General features: G+C 41.4%; 1 protein-coding gene across 3 annotated transcripts in view; it reads left to right on the top strand.

Moving 5' to 3' along the window:
- Positions 1-311: 311 nt before the first annotated feature.
- The window catches only part of RERG (RAS like estrogen regulated growth inhibitor), a 146655-nt gene continuing 121841 nt past the window's right edge, over positions 312-25125 (top strand). For 2 of the 3 annotated variants that reach the window (XM_043441731.1, XM_043441730.1), the window contains exons 1-2: positions 343-524; positions 4265-4428. In XM_043441731.1, coding sequence (XP_043297666.1) covers positions 4368-4428 — 61 coding nt within the window. In that variant the 5' untranslated portion in view covers positions 343-524; positions 4265-4367. Of the gene's footprint in view, positions 525-4264; positions 4429-25125 lie in introns of all 3 variants that reach the window. The other variant, XM_043441732.1, reaches the window with a different exon arrangement.

Below are 25125 nucleotides of genomic sequence, written 5' to 3'. Positions count from 1 at the left end.
GGGGATAATTAAACATGCCTCTAAAGGATGGTTTGAAGTAGGGAATAGAAAACATCACGCATGCTTTCACACGCGAGGTTTTAACCAAGGGAAGAGGTCCTTCTGTGAGACCCCAGAGGCCGGGAACTGAGTGGGGCCAAGCGAAAAGTGTCTCGGGTGCAGCGAAGACGGGTATATGAATGGATGCTCCACTCTGCAGCGGGAGGCGGCCTCGCGTGGGGAGCGGGGCGCTGGTGCCGGTAGGGGGCGCCGGAGCGCCGCACTGCAGCATCCCGGCGGCCTCCCGGGCTGAGCTCGCGTCCTGCCGCAGTCCCTCGGCCGCTAGTCGGAGCGAGCGGCAGCGAGGAGTCCCCGGCCGCTCCGCCAGCACTTGCCGCCGCTCCCACCCACGATCTCAGCCCAGCGGCTGGGAAACGCCCCCCGCAGACTGCGCTGCGCAACGTGGGAGGGTTAGCGGTCCCGGGGAACCGCTTCCGAACTTGCCAGGGGACCGCGGCTCTCCCGGGCCTGGAGAGTGTGAACAGGTGAGTGTAACGCACGTGCCCAGGTGGCCCTTTCGGGATGACTTCCTGAAGACCCTTCGGAGCCCCTGAACGCTTGGCCTCTGGGGCGGTCCTCCTGGTCCCTGGGTCCTCGCAGGCGGGGGTTGGGGGTCGCCGAGAGGGTGATGTGAGCGCCAGCGCCAGGGGCTTGACAGTGTCAAGGAGCTAAGACCAGAAATGCCCTTTCGACTCAGGTTCCATTCTCTGCCTAGATTGAGAGCAAATGACCTGCAGTCCACGATGGGCTTGTTTATCATTCCAGGATACCTGTTGCTTTCTGAGCAACGCTATAGCCAGGGGTCTCCTACAATCTTCCTCCTCCCCGTGCATGCTGCGTTGTGATAAGATGAGGGACAATTCCTCGGTAATGAGACTGGCAAAACTTGGTTTCAGAGCTAGAGAAGGAGTGGCCCAAAGAGAATCTCAGCCCCACCGTCAGATTAGAGTCTTTGTTTCCCTAAACACCTGCACTTTATTTTGATGAGACCATGAACACAGAAGTTGAAACAACTATTACCTTATAAAGATGCTTGTAAGTATAATAGTTTAGGGATTTATTATGAATAAATCTTTTTTTTAATAAATAAGCTCAGCTTATAGTGAACTAAATGTCATAGGCCTATTGGTCTGTAAGCTCTTTGAAGATGACCATTTGCGATTAGCATGAATGTGGGATGAATCAATGCATGCATTAATAATAACAGAATTTGGAGTCTTCCTAAGCTTTCTTTTGGTACCTTTCTGTTTAGGAAAAAGATCAATACACCTTTAATCTCTCAAATGAACCTCTTATCTGTGATTTTATCTTTAGTAGTGATAGGAACCGAGAAATTTTTTTGTCCTATTAAAACAGTCCACCTAAAAACTGAACGGCAGCTTTGAGACCCAGACAGAATACTTCTGCCCAACAACATGAAAACAAATGTTTTCTTCCATCCATGTCATGGAAGCTCTTGGATCATGAATTATTTTGAACATCAGAGACTTGGCAACAGGTCCCTTATTAACACAATTGACACATTCATCTTTGCTTCCTGTCTTTATCAAATGTAACTTTTTCATATATTCATGTGAGAAAATGTTCAAAGATGTATGTCAGTTTGTGTCTCCCTTTAAGGGGTTTTTCTTAACATAACCTAAAATTGACACTAACTAGCTGTGTCTTTTTTACGTTATATATGAAACATTCAACCCACATAATTTCTCTTTCTTATGTGAAATTCCTCTGCCTCTGAGGCCATTTGGGAATTACTGAAAAACTTGACTTAACAAGTGTGTGGTTTGTTGTTTTTTTTTAAATCACATTTGATGGCTACTCTCTTGAAGCATAAATCAGATAGTAAATTATTTGGATTTTTATGGGCATGGGAATGAGCAGTCCTGCATGAAATAACAAATTGTTGTTTATACAAGCTCCAGACACTTGCATGTTCTATGTTTCAAAGAAATGCTTGCCATTCTTATTTAGAATTCATTTAGTTAATATATCTCAATAGATTATGTTTCTGTGATGCTTCTGTGTTGAAGCACTGAACTTTAAACATAGAGGCCTTTTCTTAATGAATGCACATAAAATGACAACGGAATTCTTTTATCTTTAGCCGAAAGTGTGGGACTGGACAAATTACAGATGTTACAACTTCTACGTTTTGTGCTACTAATGATCACTAAGGAGTTTTTTCATTATTTTGATGAAGTAAACAACAGCCAATGCTAATGTTGACCTTTCTGTCCTTCGGAGGAAGCTCTGACACTGTGAAAGTCAGCAAATACAGAATTTGTGAGGCAGAGGTCAATGGTTTAGATGCATAGGGAAGGAAACAATTATATGTTAATGTCTTTGTAGAAATACTTTTTCAGAAGAACTTTTACTTTTTTTCTTTCTCTGGAAAAGCTCTTTTAGAAAATTTGTAGATGCCAAAACCCTGGCAGGAGCCGTTCATATGTTTAGATAACAGACTTGAAAGTGAAGTCTTGTATTTAAGATGAAAACATCGATTGCGGAAGTTCAGAGTGGGGGAGCCTGCAGTTCATGTGAAAAATGTGAGCCTTAATATGAGTGATTGTGCTGGAATATAACCAGCATGCCTTGACGAAGAAGAGGAAGAATCCCATGAAACTTGTGCTGGGTCATTTGTCAGGTCACATTTCAAGGGGTTGAATGCAGAGGATGCCACGTTTCTAGAGTGATTAAAATGGCAAATGCCAGGGAAGGGAGCTGCATGTGGTCAAGAGGGAAGGTGAGGGTCAAAAAGCATAAACAAGAACAGACGTCTCCATGTAGAACCAAGGAAGAGGACTGGGTCTCACTTTCCTAGAAAGTAGAAGTCTAGAATGGGACCAAGGCTCCTAGTAATTGCTAGATACTTGAAGGGCTCTGAGTGAAAGAAAAGAAAAAGTTGAAAGAAAAGAAAAGTTATGCTCCTCCTCCCCCCACCCCTGGAAGTGGTAAATTAGACCCTGAGTGGTTATTAGATGGTTGCCTGGTCATATGAAAGGGCTCCTGTGATGGCTGGAGAATTTTTTTTTTTCATTAACTCCAGGACTCCAATTTTACATTTCCATGGTACCAAGGACCTTGGCGTCATTCCTAAAGCACCCATAATATAAAGTGGGCTTGCATCCGTGTAAGTTACTGCAGTTTTGTCTAACTCGTGTGACCCTATGGACTGTAGCCTGCCAGGGTCTTCTGTCAGGGTGTTCTCCAGGCAAGAATACTGGAGTGGGTTGCAGTGCTCTCCTCCAGGGGGTCTTCAGGGACTGAACCCGCATCTCTTACGTCTCCTGCATTGGCAGGCAGATTCTTTACCACCAGCGCCACCTGGGAAGCTTACGCTTACATAATGTCTTTTACCAGGTGGTGCTAGTGGTGAAGAATCTGCCTGCCAGTGCAGGAGACTTGCAGGAGACGGGGTTTCTGATCCCTGAGTCAGGAATATCCCCTGGAGAAGAAAATGGCAACCAACTCCAGTAGTCTTGCCTGGAGAATCCCATGGACAGAGGAGCCTGGCCGGCTATAGTTCATGGGGTCACAAGGAGTCAGACATGACTGAGCACCCAAGTGTTAGGACAATGCCATAAACTAATGTACTTGAGGTTGTTATAATAGCATTTATCTTTTGTGTTCCAGGGCATTGTGCCTAGGAAAATGTAAAAATATGTATATGTTATGTATCAATTTTAGGAACGTGGGTATCTGTTACATGACTTGACCTTGTGATCTAGTGAATGGAGATAAAACTTAAACCTTGAAAGGCAAATTCAATCATGTTATAGTGGGGTTAGCTAGTAGGAATGTGTATTAGTCAGCCCAAAGGGAAATCGAATTCCAAATGTGACTGTCTGCATCGTGTGTTTTTGTATATTGAGTGTTTACAGGCACATGGTAAATACATGTATTCACAGACAAGGATTTGTTATCAATTACTGACATAAAACATTCTTTGAGGAAGTGCTTTTGAAAATGCTATCTTGTGTTAAAAAAAAAAAAAAAAAGTATGTTTTAGAACCAGACAGATTGAAGAGCAAGTCCTAGAACTATTATTTTTTAGTTGAATGGTTTACAGTAAATTGCTTGAGCCCTCTTGCAGGATTGTGATGGCGATCAACAGGGAAGATGCTGATCAAGTCAATGATGCTGGCACATAGAAGATGCTTAATAAATATGAAGTTCTTTCTCCAGTCACTTTCTCCAGTGAATTCCCAAATCTCTTTTGTTTAAGGATTGCAGATTTACCATGATATGGTGAATCCCAGGGCTGGAAACAAAAAGATCCTCTCAGCTCTTTCGTTCGAACCACAGTGAATTGTCTCCCAGCACCCAGCATGGCTAAAAGTGCAGAGGTCAAACTGGCAATATTCGGGAGAGCAGGTGTGGGCAAGTCAGGTAAGGTGTTTGTTGTGATTGTAGTGCGTGTGTGTCTGTGTGTGTCTTTGTTACTGCGATTTGTTACTAACTGAGCCGGGGGGTGGTGGGGTGGTGGGAGGGGGCGGTTGGCATATCTCCTATTCTCCTGTGTGGCTCTATTAGATGAAGCGTCTTTCTCTTTAACTCAGATTTTCATTTTGCATAATCAGGTTTTATGTCCTCTTTTGCTTCTTTATGGTAAAGCAGCGCTGTTGATAATACACAAGGCAATGGATACGTCAGAGGTCTTGATATTCCAAGAAAGGATATCTGAATTCCAGAGAAATAAGATTGTAGAAATTAAAAAATACATTTGCTCTTTTTTTTTTTGTCTATATGAGATCCTGAGGGGCCAATGTAATATCTCATCAATCTCTATATGCTCAGCAACCGGCTCAATGTCAAGCATGTGTTGAGTGCTGAATAAATGCGTCTTTACAAGGAGAAGAATTCTATTATTGTTATCCAAAGCAGGGTTCGACTGCTCACTGCTCAAAAGTCAATAAAGAGGCCAGATTGGTGGAAAGGAAAGTTTGCCTTATTTTGGATTCTGGCAGCCAGGCAGGGAAAGAGGACATCTGTCTAAAGGCTGACTCCTCTGCACCCCAATCAGGGCACATGAATTTTTATAGACAGAGGGAGGGGGCTACATGCAGAAACCACACAGTCAGCTCTGACAGTCATCTTGAAATTGGTCATCGATGGTCTGACCAGCATCATCTTGATTGTTTTTAGTACAGTTAATTTTCAGTTCCCAGGTCAGTTTGTTTCCATTTCCTTGAGGCCAATTCTTGGAATTGTGACAGCTTATGTCACGGCTACAGTCTGGTCATCCTGTACTTAACTCTCCACCTGGTAAGGCTTTCAGTATCTAGAAGAGCTCACAGGATATGCCTCAGAATATTATCTACAACCCTTGAGAAGGGAACTAAGGGTCCTTGACTTTGCTTAATGACGACATTATTGTTATTTGGTCTCCTTTGACTATTTTCCTTTGTTTCTGCATATTCTCACTTCTCTGATTAAACGTATTTGGCTAGTTTTTCCACAGTCAAAAGGCAGACAGAGGACAAGGGTGAAGGACCGTAGAGTTCTGCTCCATTTCATTGTCACTCGACACGTCTAAAATCAGGGAGGACTGTGAAGGCTGGGATGTGCCTGACCTCAAGGGAAACATATTGCCAGCACCTCTAGGGTCAATTTAAATGACCAGATTGTGGTGCTCCTCAGTAATTGAGAGCCTTTAGTGTTCCACACCTGAGGAAAGGTTTGCAGACCTTTCAGGTGAAGGGCAAAATGGTGGAAGTGAAAAATGTATCTAGTCCAATTTGAAAAACAGATCTCAGATTTTATAATTAAAGAGTGCTAAGCAAGTGTTGCTAAAATGCCAGGGTAACGTGGTTTTTCAGAGAATGTTGCTTTGGTCTCTTACTGGAAGAAAGACTCATAATTGATTTTGTCCACTGAGCTTTTGGTTCTCAAGAGAGGACTCTAACAGACATAGTGCGTGTGTGTTTGTAGAGAGAAGCCTGTTCAGATCATCCGATACAACAGGTCATCCAAGTAATCTTAAACACGTTGTTGTTGTTGTTCTGTCATTAAGTCATGTCTGACTCTTTGTGACACCATAGACTGTAGCCCACTAGGCATCTCTGTCCTCCACTGTCTCCTGAAGTTTGCTCAAATTCATATCCCAAACACATATGAGCAGTCATTAATTCTGTAACCAACCTCTCTTTCCAAATTGGCTCTCTGGTTTCATTTCAGCAGTAAATACTGCCGACTCTAAGTCTTTCTCTCTCTTTTTCTTATAATTTTCTTGAGAGGGCTCTTCTCTGCCATCACCCTTTTCTCCCACTTGCTATTTGCTTTGGCCTTTGGCAGAAACCAGGTAAAGAAAGTAACAGACAGTTGGCAAGGCCAAGAAACTGCCAGCCTTCACAAGCTCTAAGATTGTTAAACTCCTCCCTATTCATCTTAGTTTCCTGATCGCAAGCATGCATGCTTGCTTGCATGCATGCTAAGTTGCCTCAGTCGTGTCTGACTCTTTGTGACCCTATGGACTGTAGCCTGCCAGGCTCCTCTGTCACTGGGATTCTCCAAGAAAGAATACTGGAGTGGGTTGCCATGCCCTCCTCCAGGGGAACTTCCTGACCCAGGGATTGAACCCGTGTCTCTTATGCTGCCTGCATTGTCAGGCGTGTTCTTTCCCACTAGCGCTGCTTGGGAAGCCTTCCCGATGGTGTGAGAACCTAACTTTTGTGGCTGGTGGAAGGATCTGGAGAATGAGGAAACTGTTTCAGTGAGTGGAGGATGAGGGTGAGGCAGTGTGTGGGAAAATTCATTCTGCCCACAGGAGCTGGCCTGAATTTTCACCAGTGAGGGATCAAGGCTCAGAGCTCATTGTTTAACATCTATTCATTCACAATTTAACATAGGCAATAAGGAAAGGGGAATTTTTAAACCTCATGTCATCGCCAAAAGTAAGTCTACATGCTTTGGAAAGTGAATCATGAAAATAAAAATACAGTTGAGAGAACCACTTACTTTCTGTACCGTATGCGTGCTGCATGCTGAGTTGCTTCAGTCCTGTCTGACTCTGTGCGATACTATGGACTGTAGCCCACCAGGCTCCTCTGTCCATGGAATTCTCCAGGTAAGGATACTGGAGTGGGTTGCCATGCGCTCCTCCAGGGGATCTTTCTGACCCAGGGATTGAACCTGCATCTCTTACGTCTCCTGCATTGGCAGGCAGGTTCTTTACCACTAACATCACCTGGGAAGCCTGTGTACCCTGTAACCACCACTTTTTCATCTGTATTATCTCTGAACACACTGGGTATCTCCTTCTGTCAAGGCTGACCCATCAGAGCATAGACCTCAGTTGGCTTTGTCTCCCCCAAAATAGTTTCAATCCTTGTTTCAAGGATTCCTCTCATTCTCTACTGACCTTTTCCCCTGAGCATTTCTTTGTCCACTACTCCATCTTTTTCTTTTCTCCAAGGTTATTGAACATGGACTCTGGCCTCAGTGTCTTAACTTTTTTTTGACTTCCTGTTCATTGCTTAAACAACTTTCACTGTGATCATACTGCTGAAACTGATTTTATAAAGGTCAGGGCTTCCCAGGTGACCCAGTGGTAAAGAATCTACCTGCCAATGCAGGAGACGCAAGAGATGAGGGTTTGATCCTTGGGTCGGGAAGATTCCTTGGAGGAGGATATGGCAACCCACTCTAGTATTCTTGTCTGAAAACTCCCGTGGACAGAGGAGCCTGTTGGCCTACAGTCCATGGGATTGCAAAGAGTTGGACATGACTGACCACACACACACCATTGATCAATAACCAACCAATCTAATGAATCTTTCCCAGTTCTGATCTTCTTAGAACTCTTGTTACCATTTAACACTACTACTTACTCTTTCCTAAAACTCCTGCCTTCCCAGGTCCCATTACATCACCCTGCTTGGCTTTCCTGCCACTTCTCTGTTGACCCTAAGCAGCTGGCCTACCTCTCAAAGATCGGAGCTTCCAGCTTCCACAGACTATTCTCTTGTCTTCATGCTCCATACCTTCAGGGAATGAGCCCTCATGCCCAGAGCTTGAAGATAATACCTGCCCAAGAAGTCCACATTCTGCAGACCTTGGTTTTAACTTACGGAAAGTGCAGAAGTGGAACTTGTTAATTAAGGTCCTTCCCAAGTCTTAAATCCTATGATTCTTGATTAATAACTCTTCTTTGGACTGATTTCTCACTCTACCTTATATACATTCTGCCATGGGTGTTTATTTTCATTTAGGGGAAGATGACAGTGATAGACCACATGCCTTTAAACAATTGCCTTTTTGTCTGTCATCTATAAACAGGCAGTGTTTTCATATTTCAACATGAGACTGTTTTCCCGAGACCTTGTAACCACACCTCCCATTTAAAAAGAAGTATTGGTTTAACTTATGTATGGGAGTCAGTTCTGAGACCTTTTCCCAGAGTTCAGTGAAAACAACCACAGAGGACTTGATAACCTATCAGCTTTGAAACCAGACTCTAGCCATGGTGAATTCATGTTTATTCTAGTTCTTTATTAATATGGATAGCTCAGTCTCTGCCTTCTCATTGTACTCTACCTTCACCTTCCTATTGTACAGATTGTATCTGTTTTGTAAATAACTTTTGTTTTTTTTAAGTCTGCAAGAAATTATACCTTCTGGAATGTATTCGGCTCCTCACTTACTCAAATGCCTCCCCAAATGACCATGATCTACTTGTGGGCTCAAACAATCCATTTCTCACCAAACGCCCAGCAGGAGACATATTCCTAGGAAGGGCGGGGCAGCAGGTGACCTTGGAGTAAAGGAGTGGTAGAAACTGAGTGTCTCTGCTTTGAACCTGGGTCTAAGTGTCAGACACGACTTGGCAACTGAACAACTGTGTGAATTGCTTCAGAGGCTCAAGTCTGCCATGGCCTATCTGCTATCCCCCACACTCAATACCAATTTGGAATTTAGTATGCTTAGTTACTCAGTCATGTCCAACTCTTTGAGACCCCTTGGACTGTAGCCCACCAGGCGCCTCTGTTCATGGGATTCTCCATGCAAGAATTCTGGAATGGGTAGCCATTTCCTTCTCTAGGGGATCTTCCTGACCCAGGGATCGAACCCAAGTCTCCTGCATTGCAAGTGGCTTCTGTACACTCTGAGTCTCCAGGGAAGCCCAGGCACTTAGGGTAAATAAGACCAACTGTCTGCTAACAGTGGCCCGGGTGGCCTGGAGTCAAGTACAAGAGCCCCAGTGTCCTACTGTTGGGTCTGACTCCCAGTTCTACACATTATTAGCTGTGTGAACTTGGCAACTTTGACATGGCCCTTAAATTCTCCGCTTCTGCAATTATACAAAGATTATAATAGGGCCTATCTCAAAGAGTTGTTGTTAGAACTGAGTGAGATATTATACACAAGTTTTTTAGATCAGTATCCGGCACAGAGTAAGTGCTCAAGTATATTACAGTTTTCAAGGTGTGCCTTTTAAGTTTGTTAGTTGTCTAGTGAAAACATATAAAGATATATTTCTACTCAAGTGAGTATTTGGGTTTTCAGTAAAAGTCAGAAAACTTATAATAAAAAAATTCTGTATCACTGCTCAGCACACACACACACACACACACACACACACACACACTTTTTCTATCTCTCTCCTCTTAAATCCACAGTCTGGTCTATGTCAATTACAGCTTGACCACTGATGATCATAACAATACTTCTCCTGGCTAATATCTTGGAAATCTTGGGGAAAAACAGCCAGAAATATTTTGGTGTCCTTAATAAATTAAACCTCTTAAATTTGAAAGCGCTTCTGGTATGTAGTTGATGGCTTCCTAAGCCCAGGTAACAGATAAGCCCTCCATGTTTAAAACAGACTTTAACGGTAACCAGAACTCTTTGGTTGACAGGTTGACATTAGACGCGTCAGCACAAGCGAAATTTAATAATGTGTTAATTACCAAACACATGGGGTATGTCTGTGTGTGTATGTGTATTGCAGAATTTACAGGGTCTTTTGGTTCAGGAAGATTCTTCTTCCTTCTGTCTAGTTTTGGCAGTTCTCGCAGTTCTGTCTTCAAGTGATCTTTCTGGCTTAGTGAGCTCACTGGTTCAGCATGGGGAGCACTGTATGGATGCTTCAAAGTGTAGAGTCAAAGGAAGCCCCGAGTTTTCCCAACCCTTTCCTTTTTCTGTTGCCCCAGCAGAGCAAATGTTTTTCTTCTCTGGCTAAGGATAAGGCAGCCAGTAATAACATGGCATGTAGGACATAGATTTTCCTCACATGTTTGCATCAGCCTCTAATGTGACAAGTAATGAAAGCAAAAAGACCTGTCGTAAAACCTAGAATGCACACCATATTTATTATGTAAATGCTTCCTGGATTCACAGTATTCAAATGGGTAGTATGTGTGGGAGGAGCCGGAACAGAAACAACTGAAATTTTCAATTCCGTTTCACAGTTGACATTCTCATTTTAGGACTGAAATATTGTGTGCCTTAGCTAAATATATTTCTTGAAAGGGCTAGTCTCAAAGTTAATGGAGTAACCCTTGTTCTCTAATTCAAAAGCCAGTTGATTCACTCATCCATGAAGGCCTAAGTTCATAGATTCAGATTGCTGGACTGTAAATTGGGGTGCCAAACACAAACAAGCATGTGATATCGTTTCCCTTGGCACAAAGAGATTTATTTTTTTCTTCCCTTCTCTTGCTGTTGTTTGATTTTCCCTCTGTCTTAATTATAAAAAGTTTTCAGAAGTTCTTTGCATTTTATCTTCAAGTAGGACAGGCAAGGACAATGCTGATTTTAAACGTAACTCTTCCAATGAGCATTGGACACTGCTTTAATATGCATGTGTCCTTTATGTCTGAGTTATATTTATGAGATCACATATAATTAATGTATTAAGTAAAAACAGTATCAGTGGTGTCTTAGGTAGGTCAATTTCCTTAATGCTATAGTATGTTTTAGAACTTTTTCTTTACCCAAGTAGTTACACCAGTCTATATCCTTCATTGGAAGGACTGATGCTAAAGCTGAAACTCCAATACTTTGGCCACCTCATGCGAAGAGTTGACTCATTGGAAAAGACCCAGATGCTGGGAGGGATTGGGGGCAGGAGGAGAAGGGGACGACAGAAGATGAGATGGCTGGATGGCATCACCGACTCAATGGACATGAGTTTGAGTAAACTCCAGGAGTTGGTGATGGACAGGGAGGCCTGGTGGGTTGCGATTCATGGGGTTGCAAAGAGTCAGACACGACTGAGCGACTGAACTGAACTGGACTGATATCCTTCATTTATACTGAACAGTGTAGATTGATGCTTCTTAAACATTGTCTCCAAGGTGCTTTACAAAAGAAGGAGAAGGGGACTTCCCTGGTGATCCAGTGGTTAAGACTTTGCCTTCCAATGCAGGGGGTGTGGGTTTGACCTCTAATAGGTAAACTAAGGTCTCACATACCTTGAGGCTGAAGAACCAAAACATTAAACAGAAACAATATTGTAACAAATTCAATAAAGACTTTAAAAACGGGCCACATCAAAAAAGTCTTAAAAAACTAAATAAATAAAAGGAGGAAAAAGATCTAGGGGATTGGGTCATACAAGCATCTCATTACAGTCATGTAATTCTATTGCATGTTTTATTGATTATATAAGTATAGGCAAAATTTAATATCAATGGTAATATATAATATTAACTAAAATAGTGTTTATAATATTAACATTAAATTATTAATAGTAATGTGTGAATATTAACATACCATGCTTGTTTGAATATAAAAATTATTTTCTCTAAAAATCAGTGACCAAAAGGGACTCTTCATGAAGATATAGCAAGTCGATCTCTAACACCTAGGCATCGGGTACAATTCCAGGAACAAGCAGGTTCAGCTATGTGCATCACATGGTGTGAGCATTGACTCCTGTACTTTACCTACTCAAGAGCCAATCAGCTCTTCAAGTTCTTGTTTATTCTTGTCCTAAGACTATACGGTATAATCTTAATGATAAATTTTCTTTAGCTCTTTGTTTAGGTAAAAAGAGGGACAGATTGTGTTTCAGGTGGGTGCAGAACTTCCATGGCTCCTGGAAGAAGTCTGTGTGTGTGTGTGTGTGTGTGTATGAAGATGCCTTACCTAAGTAGTTGTTGAAATTTAAAGATTACCAGCAATGAGGTCCATTGGTTATTGTGCAGTTAGTTGATGGTTAGAGAAGTAATTGTTTTTTTTAGTGGATTGGATCAAAGAGAGGAACGTGGCATTGAGATGTTTCAATGGGGCTGGAAAAATAGTTGTTCTCTTGTCATAAAATATGGTAATGTGGCCTTTGAGCTTTTATACCTTCCTTTACCTGAAGAGATGGAAAACCAGAAAGAGGCAAACAGCCAAAACAAGTTGATTTTCTTCTGGTTGTTCCACCCCAAGAGGAATAAAAGGGTGTTTTCAAATTGCAGGTGTATACCTATGTGTACATATTAAGTTACTTTAGTCGTGTCTGACTCTTTGCAACCCTATGGACTATAGCCCACTGGGCTCTTCTGTCCATGGAGTTCTCCAGGCAAGAATGCTGAAATGGGTTGTCATGCTCTCCTCCAGGGGATCTTCCCGACCCAGGGATTGAACCCACGTGTCCTGAAACTCCTGAATTGCAGGTGGATTCTTTTACTGCTGAGTCACCAGGGAAGGCTATACCTAGGGAAATGTACAAAAAGTCAGACTTCTATGCAGGGCTTAAGTCACACTGACCTTTCTTGCATGCCCAGGAAGTCAAGCAAAATGAGGAGTCATGCTTATAAGGGTTTAGAAAATGGAAAGGAAAGGAAAAATTAAAATCATAAAAATCAGTTGCTTATTGGTGGGTAAACATTTTTGTAGGCTGGCAGTGACCAATTCTTAAACTTTTCTCTTAAAAACATATAACTAGGAAGAAACGATACTGGAAAACAAAACAAAATCAAGAACTGTTTTTCAAAGTCAAAAGGGCATATCTCTGTCCTGGTTTTTTTCTGTTGAAATATATTATTAAAATTCAGTTGTCCTTTATTTTTATCTGATAGCTAATTTACTCATTGAAATACTTCCCTGTAGTTAATTATCAGTTGCTAGCTGGTTCCATTTTGATCTTGTTTTCTTGGCAACTGACAAAGACTAACTTTGAGGAAAGGGAGGGAAGAAAATTGTAAATCATCCTTGTAATTCCCCTTTTTATTACTGGTATTTCTCCAACTTATGGGTTTGGGGAAATCAGCCAAATTTTCAAGGTGGTACTGGCCTCGAAGCCAAAATTCCAGTGCAAACGCGTCCTTGTTGCTCACGCTGCCTTTGAAAATTGATGTGGTTTCAGAAAAACAGCCATAATATCCTCCATCCCATTAAAAATGAAAGTAGTTATATTATGAAGACAAGGCAGCCTGAAATAGCTAATTTCAGCCTTGAATAAGAAAATATGTAAAACTCTTATACATACATATGAGAGAGAGGACTTCCCTGATGGCTTAGACAGTAAAGAATCTGCCTGTAATGCAGGAGACCTGGGTTTGATCCCTGGTTTGGGAAGATCCCTGTAGAAGGGAATGGCTACCATTCCAGTATTCTTGCGTGGAGAATTCCATGGACCAAGGAGCCTGGCGGGCTACAGTCCATGGGGTCACAAAATATATATATATGAGAAAGATTATTACCTAGATCATCTGCCTCCATAGAGCCACAGCCAAGTCATGAAGCTCAGTTTATGACTGTGAGGCTTTTGCAACTTTTTGCTACGAAATGTTTTCATTTTGTAATACCCTATTCCTTTCAAACACCTTATGTTAGAAACATCATTAGAATTTTGTGATATGAATTTTGTTAAAAAAAAAAAACTAAAGAGTTTATTTTTATCAGAGATTTCCACTAATCAATGAATTACCAATGCATGACAAAGGCCCCTGGGAGTCCTAGATAAGTTGCCAGTCAATTCAGTCAACATTGTCAGCAACCTGTGTATATGGACATTCCCCTATAATGCAGTATTCCATTTCTTACAGCTTTGGATCAAAAGTAAGAAGGCTGTTGAATCATCTCCTGCTAAAGAATACATTTTTTATTGCTGTTATTAAAGAAGAATATGATGTACCATATTCTTTCAATATGATCTAACTTTTTAAAAAAAGTGCCCAACTGAACTATCAGGATTGGGGTTTAAACTTCACACCATCCATCACTCTCTCTTTTCATTCATCTGTCAAATGATACATCTATTTGCTTTTTTTTCTGTGATGCCAGTCAGGCTGTGAAGGTGCTTTGAAAAAGTACAAGTTGATATAAAATATGCTCCAAATATTATCATACTCTTTTAAAAATTAATTAATTTTATTTTTGGCTGCCCTGGGTCTTCGTTGCTGCACACAGGCTTTCTCTAGTTTCGGAGAGCGGGGGCCACTCTCTAGTTGCAGTGCACAGGCGTCCCACTGTGGTGATTTCTCCTGTTGCGGAGCCTGGGCTCGAGGGCATGCAGGCTTCAGTAGCTGTGGCGAGGAGCACAGGCTTAACTGCTCCACAGCGTGTGGAATCTTCCCAGACCAGGAATGGAACCCGTGTCCTCTGCATTGGCAGGCAGATTCTTACACACTGTACCACCAGGGAAGTCATATCATGCTCTTGTTATTAATATCCGTGCAGTGCTTCCCCTGTGTTCCTTAACATGTGTGTTTGGAAAAGCAGTATGGTCAGTTTCCTGGCTGTCCATCACAGGGGGCTGGATGGATACGCTCAGGCCAGTAGCCGTCTGTGAGTGTTCTTCCACTGAATGTATACTGTTATAGACTATTGGAAGGTTGTAGATTTTCTGCTGAAAGAATTTGCACTTTCAAATGTGTGAAATGAATGCATGTTGAGTTGGGGTAATTTTTTAGGATCATTATGTAAGAGTCAAAAAGGGAGGTGGGTTTGGGAAAATAATTTGAACTTATGCCTTATTGGAGAAGGAAGTATGGTATGTTATAGAATTTTTTGATAGTCAAATTTTATCCTTATTAAAAAATTAAAGTTTTAAACATTTGCACATTTTTGATAGACAGATTTCTCAAAAGTATATATAAATATATGTATCTGTAAAGTGTTAGTTACTCAGTCTTGTCTGACTCTTTGTGACACCATGGACTATAGCCTGACAGGCTCCTCAGTCATGGAATTCCCGAGGCAATAATAGTCGAGTGGGTTGCCATTTCCTTCTCTGGGGAATCTTCCCAACCCAGGGATTGAACCCAGGTCTCCTGCATTGCAGGCAGAATCTTTTACCATCTGAGCCATCAGGGAAGCCCACATGTATCTGTATGTTTCCCTATAATCTTAAACTATGCTTTTGTTCATTCATTCAATTATTCATTCAACAAGTATGTGTTTAATACCAACTCTGTGTTCTAGAATAGCTTGCTCATGGTACAGGATTCATATGCATTCTAAAAAGGCAGAGTAGCTATTTCTGCTCTTTATTATGTCCCCAGAGCAGATGAAGACAGTATCCTCAATACACTGAATAAATTGAGTTGGACTGTGTGGTCATCAAATGCCAACTGTCACTGGAGAAGCCCAGTTGTCTATGAAGCCTCTATTGCAAGATGGTGTCTCCTTTCTTCTTTGAACAGGGAAAGTAGGCAGGAAGCCCAATTGTGGAGAGCTCAGCTATTTTTATTTTTGGTTTTCCATTGCCTTCCTTCTACAAGTATATTAGAGAACCATTGGAGAGAGAAAACTGTGAAATGTTGCTTTATAGAAATGATTGTGAAAGCTTTTATCACTGCTATACCCCTAAGAGCCTAAGCTCTACACTTTTTGAAATGTTAGGGAGAGTAAGCCTATAATTTCAAGATACCTTAAATAGCAAAATTTGAACCATGTCTTCCAAGTGCCATTCTTCGTAAATCTATTTAGAATCAAACTTAAAAATCACCACTGGCAAATCATTTTCGTAGCCTATATGGCAACTGAACTTTCTTCTATTTAATTTTTCAGCACTGCTTTATTATAAGACATAGGTTGCAAAAAAATAATAAGCTGTTTGTATTATAAACTGAAAAGAATGAGAATCATAGAGTAGATTTGCAGCAATCTTTTCTGAGGATAGCAAGAAAAATCGACATTTCAACTGTGCCTTTAAATTCACAATCAGGTTGATGGAAACAAATAGCACCAGGTCATTCACCTTAAAACCTAAATAGAGAAACAATCGGCCAGCCAGAGGTATAGAATTAGTATAAAATTTAAAGACTCAAGAGACAGTTCTCTATAACAGGTTAACCTGGGGTATCCTGTAATGCACATTAATGCAGTCTCCTTTATGTACAGTTGGGAAGGTCCCCTGGAGGAGGAAATGGCAACCCACTCCAGTATTTTTGCCTAGAGAATCCCATGGACAGAGGAGCTTAACGGGCTACAGTCCATGCGGTCGCAAAAAGTCGGACACTACTGAGCAACTAATACTAAAAATACCATGTGGTCTATACATGCTACATAATTTCATCAAGAATCATATCTATATGCACGTGTGCGTGTGCATTCGTGCTTAGTCATGTCTAACTCTTTGTGACCCCACGGACTGTAGCCTGCCAGGTTCCTCTGTTCATGGAATTCTCCAGGAAAGAATACTGCAGCAGGTTGCCATTTCCTATTCCAGGAGATCTTCCTGACCCAGGGATCGAATCTCAAGTCTCCTGTAAAGAAGGTGGGTTCTTTACCACTAGCGGCACCTGGGAAGCCACTCTGTGAGGCAAATGGGTTCTCAGTCCCCCAACCAGGGATCAAACCCCTGCCCCTGTGAAGTGGAAGCATGGAGTCTCAATCATTGGACTGTCAGGGAAGTCCAAGAATCACATATTTTAAATGGTCTCTTTATCATAACCAAAGTGGTTTCCTCACCTGCCTTTGACTATCTTGGGTGAAGGGAACTCATCATGATGGGAAATAGACCATTCCATTCTTGGGCAACTGTATTAATTATAGTCTTCCAGAGAAACAGAACTAATAGGACATACACTCACTTGCACAAATTATGTAATGTCTGTATTTATTTGGGCTAGCAAGACTGAAATCTGTAAAGGAAGGTAGCAGACTAAAAACTCAGGGAGGGGTGAATATTGCAGTCTCAAAGCAGAATTTCTTTGACTCTGGGAAACCTCAGTTTTTGTACTGTAAGCCTTCCAATAATTGGACGAGGCCCACCCACATTAATAAGAATAATCTTCCTTGTTTAAGTCAACTGATTGTAAATGTTAACCATCTCTACACAATAGCTTTACTGCAAGATTTGATTGAATAACTGGGTCCTAGAGCCCAGCCAAACTGTCTCATGAAGCAATCTCAAGTCTTCCAGTTTGTTATTTTACCTTCTTTGGAACCAAAGGCTGTTCGTCAGCTTTTACTCATTAGTTTGACTCCCTTAAAGTTCCACTGTTATTGTTTAGTCGCTAAGTTGTGTCTGACTCTGCGTCTCCATGGACTGTAGTCCTCCAGGCTCCTCTGTTCATGCGATTTCCCAGGCAAGAATGCTGGAGTGGAGAGTTCCATATAGCGCTTTAGATCCCTCTTCCTTAAGATAGCCCTGAACATATTTGAAGACAGCTATCATGCCTTTGGGGGCTTCTCTGGTAGCTCAGCTGATAAAGAATCTGCCTGCAATGCAGGAAACCCTGGTTTGATTCCTGGATCAGGAAGATCCCCTGGCAAAGGGGTAGGCTACCCACTCCAGTATTCTGGGGCTTCCCTGGTGGCTCAGATGGTAAAGTATCTGCCTGCAATGCAAGAGACTTGGGTTCGATCCCTGGGTTGGGAAGAACCCCTGGAGGAGGAAATGGCAACCCACTCCAGTGTTCTTGCCTGGAAAATTCCATGAACAGGGGAGTCCATTGGGCTACAATCCATAGGGTCAGGTCCGACAGGATTGAGCATGAACGCATGCATAGCCTGCCTCCACCCATGCCCGAGTTTTCTCTTCCATCGTCTAGTACTCAGCGGGTCTTTCATTTGCTCTGCAGACATCACAGTCTCTGGTCACAGCATCATCCTTTCTGTCCTATTCCAGCTGTGCATTCCATGAAGTGTGGGGCTTGGAAATGAGTGCAGGCGTTTCAGATGTGGGATGCCCAGTCCAGATCAGAGCACAGGTGTGGTCCTGATACTAGATCCTTTGCTTCTGCTTAGACATTCTAAGGTCACTGTTGCTTTTACAGTGACGATGGGCACAGTGCTGACTCATGGAATGTGTACAGCAAATGAAGTATATATGTTCTTTTATATGTATTTTGCTATGTATGTATACATATGTATGTATGTATATGTATGTATACGCTGTTGCTGAGTCAAGTCTTCCCAAGCCTATACCTGAGGGTATGTATATTTCATTCAGGAATAGAAGTTAATTTTGTCCCCTTAAATACTGTTTTGTTAAATTTAATTCATTCTTCCAGCCTGTCAGGAGCCTTTTGGATACAGCATCTGTATCATCCTTCTCTCCTTTCTGTCATCTAGAAATATGTTGGTTTTGGAACATTTTAGGCCCTGGATGCTCTTATTGAATCGTAGAATTTTCCACTTTCGTATTATTTAGCTCATCGAAATGATGAAGGATCCCAGTGAAGTTTTTTGGATTATTTTCCGCTAGTAAAGAAAAACAAAGCTCGTTGGCTCTTGGTGTGAGGACATTAACACCATATCACATTACTTCTATGTTCATTAACTAAGTTCTGTTTAGATGTGCCATAAAATAGGTTGTCTGGGAGAAAGCCTTGCAGTTATAATCCCTTGTTTGCCATTTTATTTAACATTTTTTGTTTCTCACATTCTTGTCTTAGGATTCAAGGCATCTTGTTATATAAAGGGCATAACAGTCATACACTCTTATTGGTCCAAATATCTATTCCATACAGAAAGTCATTTTCTAGTCACATTCCAGGGTATGTATGTATGTTCTGTACTAAAATAATTGAGCTTCAGTTCAGTTCAGTCGCTCAGTCATGTCCAACTCTTTGCGACCCCATGAACCGCAGCATGCCAGGCCTCCCTGTCCATCACCAACTCCCAGAGTCTACCCAAACCCTTGTCCATCGAGTCAGTGATGCCATCCAACCATCTCATCCTCTGTTGTCCCCTTTTCCTCCCGCCCTCAATCTTTCCCAGCATCAGGGTCTTTTCAAATGAGTCAGTTCTTCGCATCAGGTGGCCAAAGTATTGGAGTTTCAGCTTCAACATCAGTCCTTCCAATGAACACCCAGGACTGACTTCCTTTAGGATGGACTGGTTGGATCTCCTTGCAGTCCAAGGGACTCTCAAGAGTCTTCTCCAACACCACAGTTCAAAAGCATCAATTCTTTGGTGCTCAGCTTTCTTTAGAGTCCAACTCTCACATCCTTACATGACCACTGGAAAAACCATAGCTTTGACTAGACGGCCCTTTGTTGACAAAGTAATATCTCTACTTTTTAATATGCTGTCTAGGTTGGTCATAACTTTCCTTCCAAGGAGTAAGCGTCTTTTAATTTCATGGCTGCAGTCATCATCTGCAGTGATTTTGGAGCCCAAAAAAATAAAGTCAGCCGCTGTTTCCACTGTTTCCCCATCTATTTGCCATGAAGTGATGGGACCGGATGCTGTGATCTTAGTTTTCTGAATGTTGAGCTTTAAGCCAAGTTTTTCACTCTCCTCTTTCACTTATGTGATGCAAATCAGAGATGACTTTGGGAAAGAGTTCTCTCCATTGGGTTATACGGGTAGAGATACCAAACTTCAATCTGCCTCAGGATAAGTTGAGGGGTGTGTGTGTGTGTGTGTGTGTGTGTGTGCATGTGCGCATGCACGCTCAGGTATATCTGACTCTTTGTGACCCCATGATTGTAGCCCATCAGGCTCCTTTGTCCATGGGATTCTCCAGGCAAGAATACTGGAGTGGGTTCCCATTTCCTCCTCCAGGGGATCTTCCTGACCCAGGGATCGCACCAGTGTCTCCTGCATTGGCAGGCAGATTCTTTTCATTGAGCCACCAGGGAGGCCTCCTAGAATCACATGGAAGACTTGTTAAAATATAAGATTCAGGCCTCCATCCCTGAGGTTCTGATTCAGTAGGGCTCGAGCGTTTGTATTGCTAACAAATTCCAAGAGGATGCTGGTACTGCTAGTCTGGGGACCACATTTTGTGAACCATTGTTTAAGTTTGCGGAGTGTTCAGTTTCCATTTGAAATAGGTGTTTTCAGCTTTGAAAAGGCATGTAACTTTTTGTGAGCTGCAGGTAATAAACATTGAGTGCCAGGAATGTCATGAGTAACCGATGATACAAAGGTAAAGAAAACAGACAATCTTTCTGCCCTCATGAAGCTAATATTCTAGTGGGAGTAGACTAGGTGAGCCAAAAATACTCTACTGGGGCAGAGCAAATGTGAGACTTTTCTGTAGTTTCTTAAGAGTAGACTTTTTATTCTCTTCATAGCAAGATAAGTTTTGTTTAAAACATAAAACAGTGTAAGCCTCAAAAACAGTGACATACTGACCTTTGTTTTTAAGATGATACCTTGAGCTATTTGGCAATAGTAGGGGTAGATTAGGGCTTCCCTGGTAGCTCAGTTAATAAAAGAATCTGCCTGCAGTGCAGGAGACCCAGATTTGCTCCCTGGATCAGGAAAATTCCCCTGGAGAAGGAAATGACAGCCCACTCCAGTATTTTTGCCTGGGAAATCCCATGGACAGAGGAGCCTGGTGGGCTACATAGGGTCACAAGAGTTAGATACAACTTCTCGACTAAAGCACCACCACCACAGGGGTAGGTTGGGCTATACTACTAAAGTCTGGAAATTAAATATGGTCCAAGACCATGGTACCAAATATTATACTGAGAAAAGGTAAATAGACCACGTAGGAATTGAACCTGATAAGCTTGAGTTTATTAAACCATGCTGGGGACTTCCCTAGTGGTCCAGTGGTTAAGAATGCAGGGTATGTGGGTTCAATCCCTGGTTGGGGAACCAAGATCCCACCTGCCACAGGGCAACTAAGCCTGTGAGCCACAACTAGATAAAGTCAGCATGCCACAACTACTAAGCCTACATGCTCTAGAGCCTGCACTCCACAAGAGAAGCCCATGCACCGCAACGAGAGAAAGCCCACTAATGCAGATTAGCTTTAATGAATATACAATAATTATTCTTTCTCCAACATTTGGAAAAAATAATTTTCAATCATTTGCTGACAGTGGCATTTATAAAATTTATGCAATGGTTGTATAGGCAGAACTGCAATGTTGAGAAAAGTTCATGAGTTTCCACTGTTTTGGATTGAAAGATAACATCTTTTTCTTGATGATGCATTTCCTGTTTTTTTAAAAAAATATTTTTCAAAAGCCCTCTTTTGTTTTATGCCATTGGGTAGTCATTTAGGAGGTGAAGCCAAAAATTTTAAAGTTAGAATAAAAAATTGGGAATATGTATCTGTCTGAAAAGCATTTGACTTCTTTTTGCATTAAGAATCTCATAAATTACAACTGAACCTAATAACTGAGCCAGCTTCCTAGTCATTTGGCAACATGTGTTGAGTTAGATGTTTTAAAGGAAGACTCAGCCACACTTGGTAGTGTGAGTAATGGTTGTCTGTTCCAATGCCTGGGACTGTTTTTCCATTCAAATGTTTTATATCTTGAATTTATTTTTCTAGCAGTGTTCCAAAAAGAGGTGAAATCAGGAGGACAGTAACCATACATTTAAGTACTTGAGTCCCAAAATTTAACCCATGATTTCTTAATGTCTCCCACTTATCAATTTACAGAGATTTGTGAAATTCCTTCTATGTCCCCAATTCTTCCACCCTCTCCACCTTCCCATCATATTCCCAATAAAATGCCAGTGTTTGTGGAAGTTCAGAGAACTCTATGATTGTCCTTGTCTTCAAGGACCCTAATGTTTTGTTGGACCTGTCTGACTAGAAATCAGCTGGTGGTGGTTTCTAGCCCATTGATGGATTTTGACAAATTTCAGTTCAGTTCAGTCGCTCAGTTGTGTCCGACACTTTGTGACCTCAAAACTGCAGCACGCCAGGCTTCCCTATCCATCACTAACTCCTGGAGTCCATCCAAACCCATGTCCATTGAGTCAGTGAGGCCATCCAACCATCTCATCGATTTACGTCTTGAAATATTTTTAGAAAATTGTCAGAGTTGCGGAAACAGACAGAGAGCACTTGTATACCCTTCACCTAAGTTCCCCACAATGATTACAGTACCTCATATAACTACAGCACGTGATCAAAACCAGGAAACTGACATGGACAGGGTATCAGTTGTATAATATGGATACAACTAAGCTGCAACTCTTAGAATGATTGATTTTTAACACCATTCAGTCTCAGGGTCCATTTGAAAAGACAATGGGAGAGCAATACAGAAGGAGAGACTTCAATTGTTTTAAAATTTGTAATTATTTATTTTGCAGTTTGTTTGAAACAGGCTTTTAATAAGGGCTGTGAATTGTAATTTTGTTTGATATGTTTCTTTCATTTCACACAAAAAAATTATGAGGTTTAAGTTTCCTCCTCCATCAGTTTTTGAGGTTTATTTTTGTTAAGAAAAGTGCATCATTTGTTCTGGTCGTTGATCCACAATCTTTGGACTTTGCTGACTGGATCCTCATAATGTTGTGTAACAGTCCTCTGTCCCCTGTATTTCCTGTAAACACAGGAAATTGGTAGTTAGATCCAGAGGATTTATTTTATTCAGGTTTTTATTTGTCTGTTTTGCAAGGTGCTGTTATGTAGCTCTGTCAATCAGTGTCTGGTAGAAATTGACGTTCATTGTCTAGAGTTATGCTTTCTAGAACAGCACTTTCCATAGAAATTTCTCTGGTGATGGAAGAGGTCCATATCTATTTTTACTTTAGTTGTAGTATTTTTTTTATAAAAAGAAACTTCCTCTTAACAACTACTTTGCTACTATGAAGTTCAGTTTATACAGAAAAGATAGAAAAAAATTGCTTACTTCTTACTGTCTATTATCAGCTGTCAGAATAATAAGTTGTTTCCTTTTCTTTCTCAAAAAGTGATACATCTTCACTCTTCTGTGGTTTTTGCTGTCCTCATGTAGTCATGATGTGTATTTTATTTTACTGTAGTCATTCTTGTTGAGGTTCAAATTTGTCCATCCTTGGCTGGAAGGGGTTTACTCAGATCTCATCATGAGTTTTTAAAAGGTGAAATTCGATAAGTAAATATACTATCAGAAATTATATTTGTTGAGATCTGTGCAAGTTAGTGTCTTAAACTGTACATAAGATGGCATTCTAGCAGTTGAATTCAGGCCATATGTGCTATCGGGATTAAGAAGAGAGAGAAAGATCAGTGGGAAGTACTTGGAGAGGTTTTGAGGGAGGCATTGAGACTGAAATACTGTACGTTCATTGGGGTTTTTAAGATTCTCTCTCGTTTCTTATCTTTCAAAATTATGATGTTTTCTTCATACCAATTCACATATGTCATTAATATTGGAGTTAGGAGGGGAAAACGGATAACCAAGTGATAAACGAATGGGATAGGACCTGGATAATGCTTACGGAGAGTGAAGAGCTTTGGGAATCCTGCTGATTCAGTTGCAGGAAAGGCCCTTTTAAAGCTCCCCAGTGCCAGCTCTTCAGCCCTCATTTCCCTTCAGTGGCAAGAACACAGGTTTGGAGCCTGACAGGCCATATGTTAACTGTGTGTGTGGTCAGCTTGCTTAACTTTGGTGCACTTCAGTTTTGTCTTCAGTAAAATGCAGAGGATAATAAGCATCTTCTATTAGGGCTGTTGTGCACCAAACCCATGTGAGATCTGATGATAACCAGCAATCATAATAATTAGCTAATGCTTATAGCATTGACTATAAGCCAACCGCTGTTGGAGGACTGGACACATATGAATTCATATAATCATCGCCACTCTTCTATGAACTGGGCCTATTATTATCCCTTCTTAACAGATGGGGAGATTGAGGAGGATATAAATAAGTTGCCCAGGGTCTTACAGGTAGAGACGGGACTCCAGCAGAATCAAGATTCAAACCCAGGCGGTTTGTCTCCTGTGTCTGTGCTTTTATCCTCAGTACTTGAAAAATGTCTAACAAAATGCCAGGCCAGAGTTGTAGATGCTCAGAGAATGCCTTCTTCCTTTCTCCTTCTCTTGTCTTCTCTTCCCTGTTACTTGGTAACTTTCATTTAGATTAATCAGTATCTATGAAAAGTACTCTGGGCTTCCCAGGTGGCTCAGTGGTAAAGAATCTGCCTGTCAATGCAGAAGCCACAGGAGATGCGGGTTGGATCCCTGGTTCAGGAAGAGCCCCAGAAGGAGGAAATGGCAGCCAACTCCAGTATTCTTGCTTGGAGAATCCCAGGGACAGAGGAGCCTGGCGGGCTACAGTCCATGGGGTTGCAATGAGTGGGACATGACTGAGTGATCACACATGCACACATGCATGAAAAGTACTTTAGGGTACTTCCCTGGTGGCCAGTAATTAAGACTCCAGTTTTCAATTCAGGGAACATGGGTTCAATTCCTGGTTAGGGACCTAAGGTCCCACATGCCACAGGGTGTGGCCAAAAATTTAAAAATGAATAAAATAATTTAAAAAAAGAAAATGAATGCATTTCTTAAAGAAAAAAGAAAAGTGCTTCACTTCACTGGAACCATTACTAAGGAAAAATGAAGAATCAGTACAGAGGAAACTGTGATTAAACTACCAAGAGATCTTCTAGCTTTATATTACAGTTTTCTTTAGCTCAGTTTTAAAAATAATATTTCTATTCCAAATTCTGCCTATGATTTCATGCTAAAACCTCTTATTGGACTTGGAGGCACAACTGTATGTGAAGAAGGTGTTACTGGAGGAAAGTGGAAGTTGTAAAGAAAGATGGGAGAGCTTAACATTGAATATGTGAAAAATGTGAAGTGTGTTAAATATCCTCAGTGGGAAGGGAGGATACATTAATAATTTGACCTGGAAGGGCACCAAAAGCAAAACTCAGAAGATATTTTAAAATGTGCAAGTCTTGGGATGTCAACATTAAGGAAAATAGATAGTCAAGTCAAAAATTTTAAATGATGGGATGTGTTAAAAATATTGGATTGCAGAGTTTCTTCATTATTTATCACAA

The sequence above is a fragment of the Cervus canadensis genome, chromosome 21, assembly GCF_019320065.1.
Source record: "Cervus canadensis isolate Bull #8, Minnesota chromosome 21, ASM1932006v1, whole genome shotgun sequence".
Classification (NCBI taxonomy): domain Eukaryota; kingdom Metazoa; phylum Chordata; class Mammalia; order Artiodactyla; family Cervidae; genus Cervus; species Cervus canadensis.
This window is presented reverse-complemented; position numbering and strand designations above follow the sequence as displayed.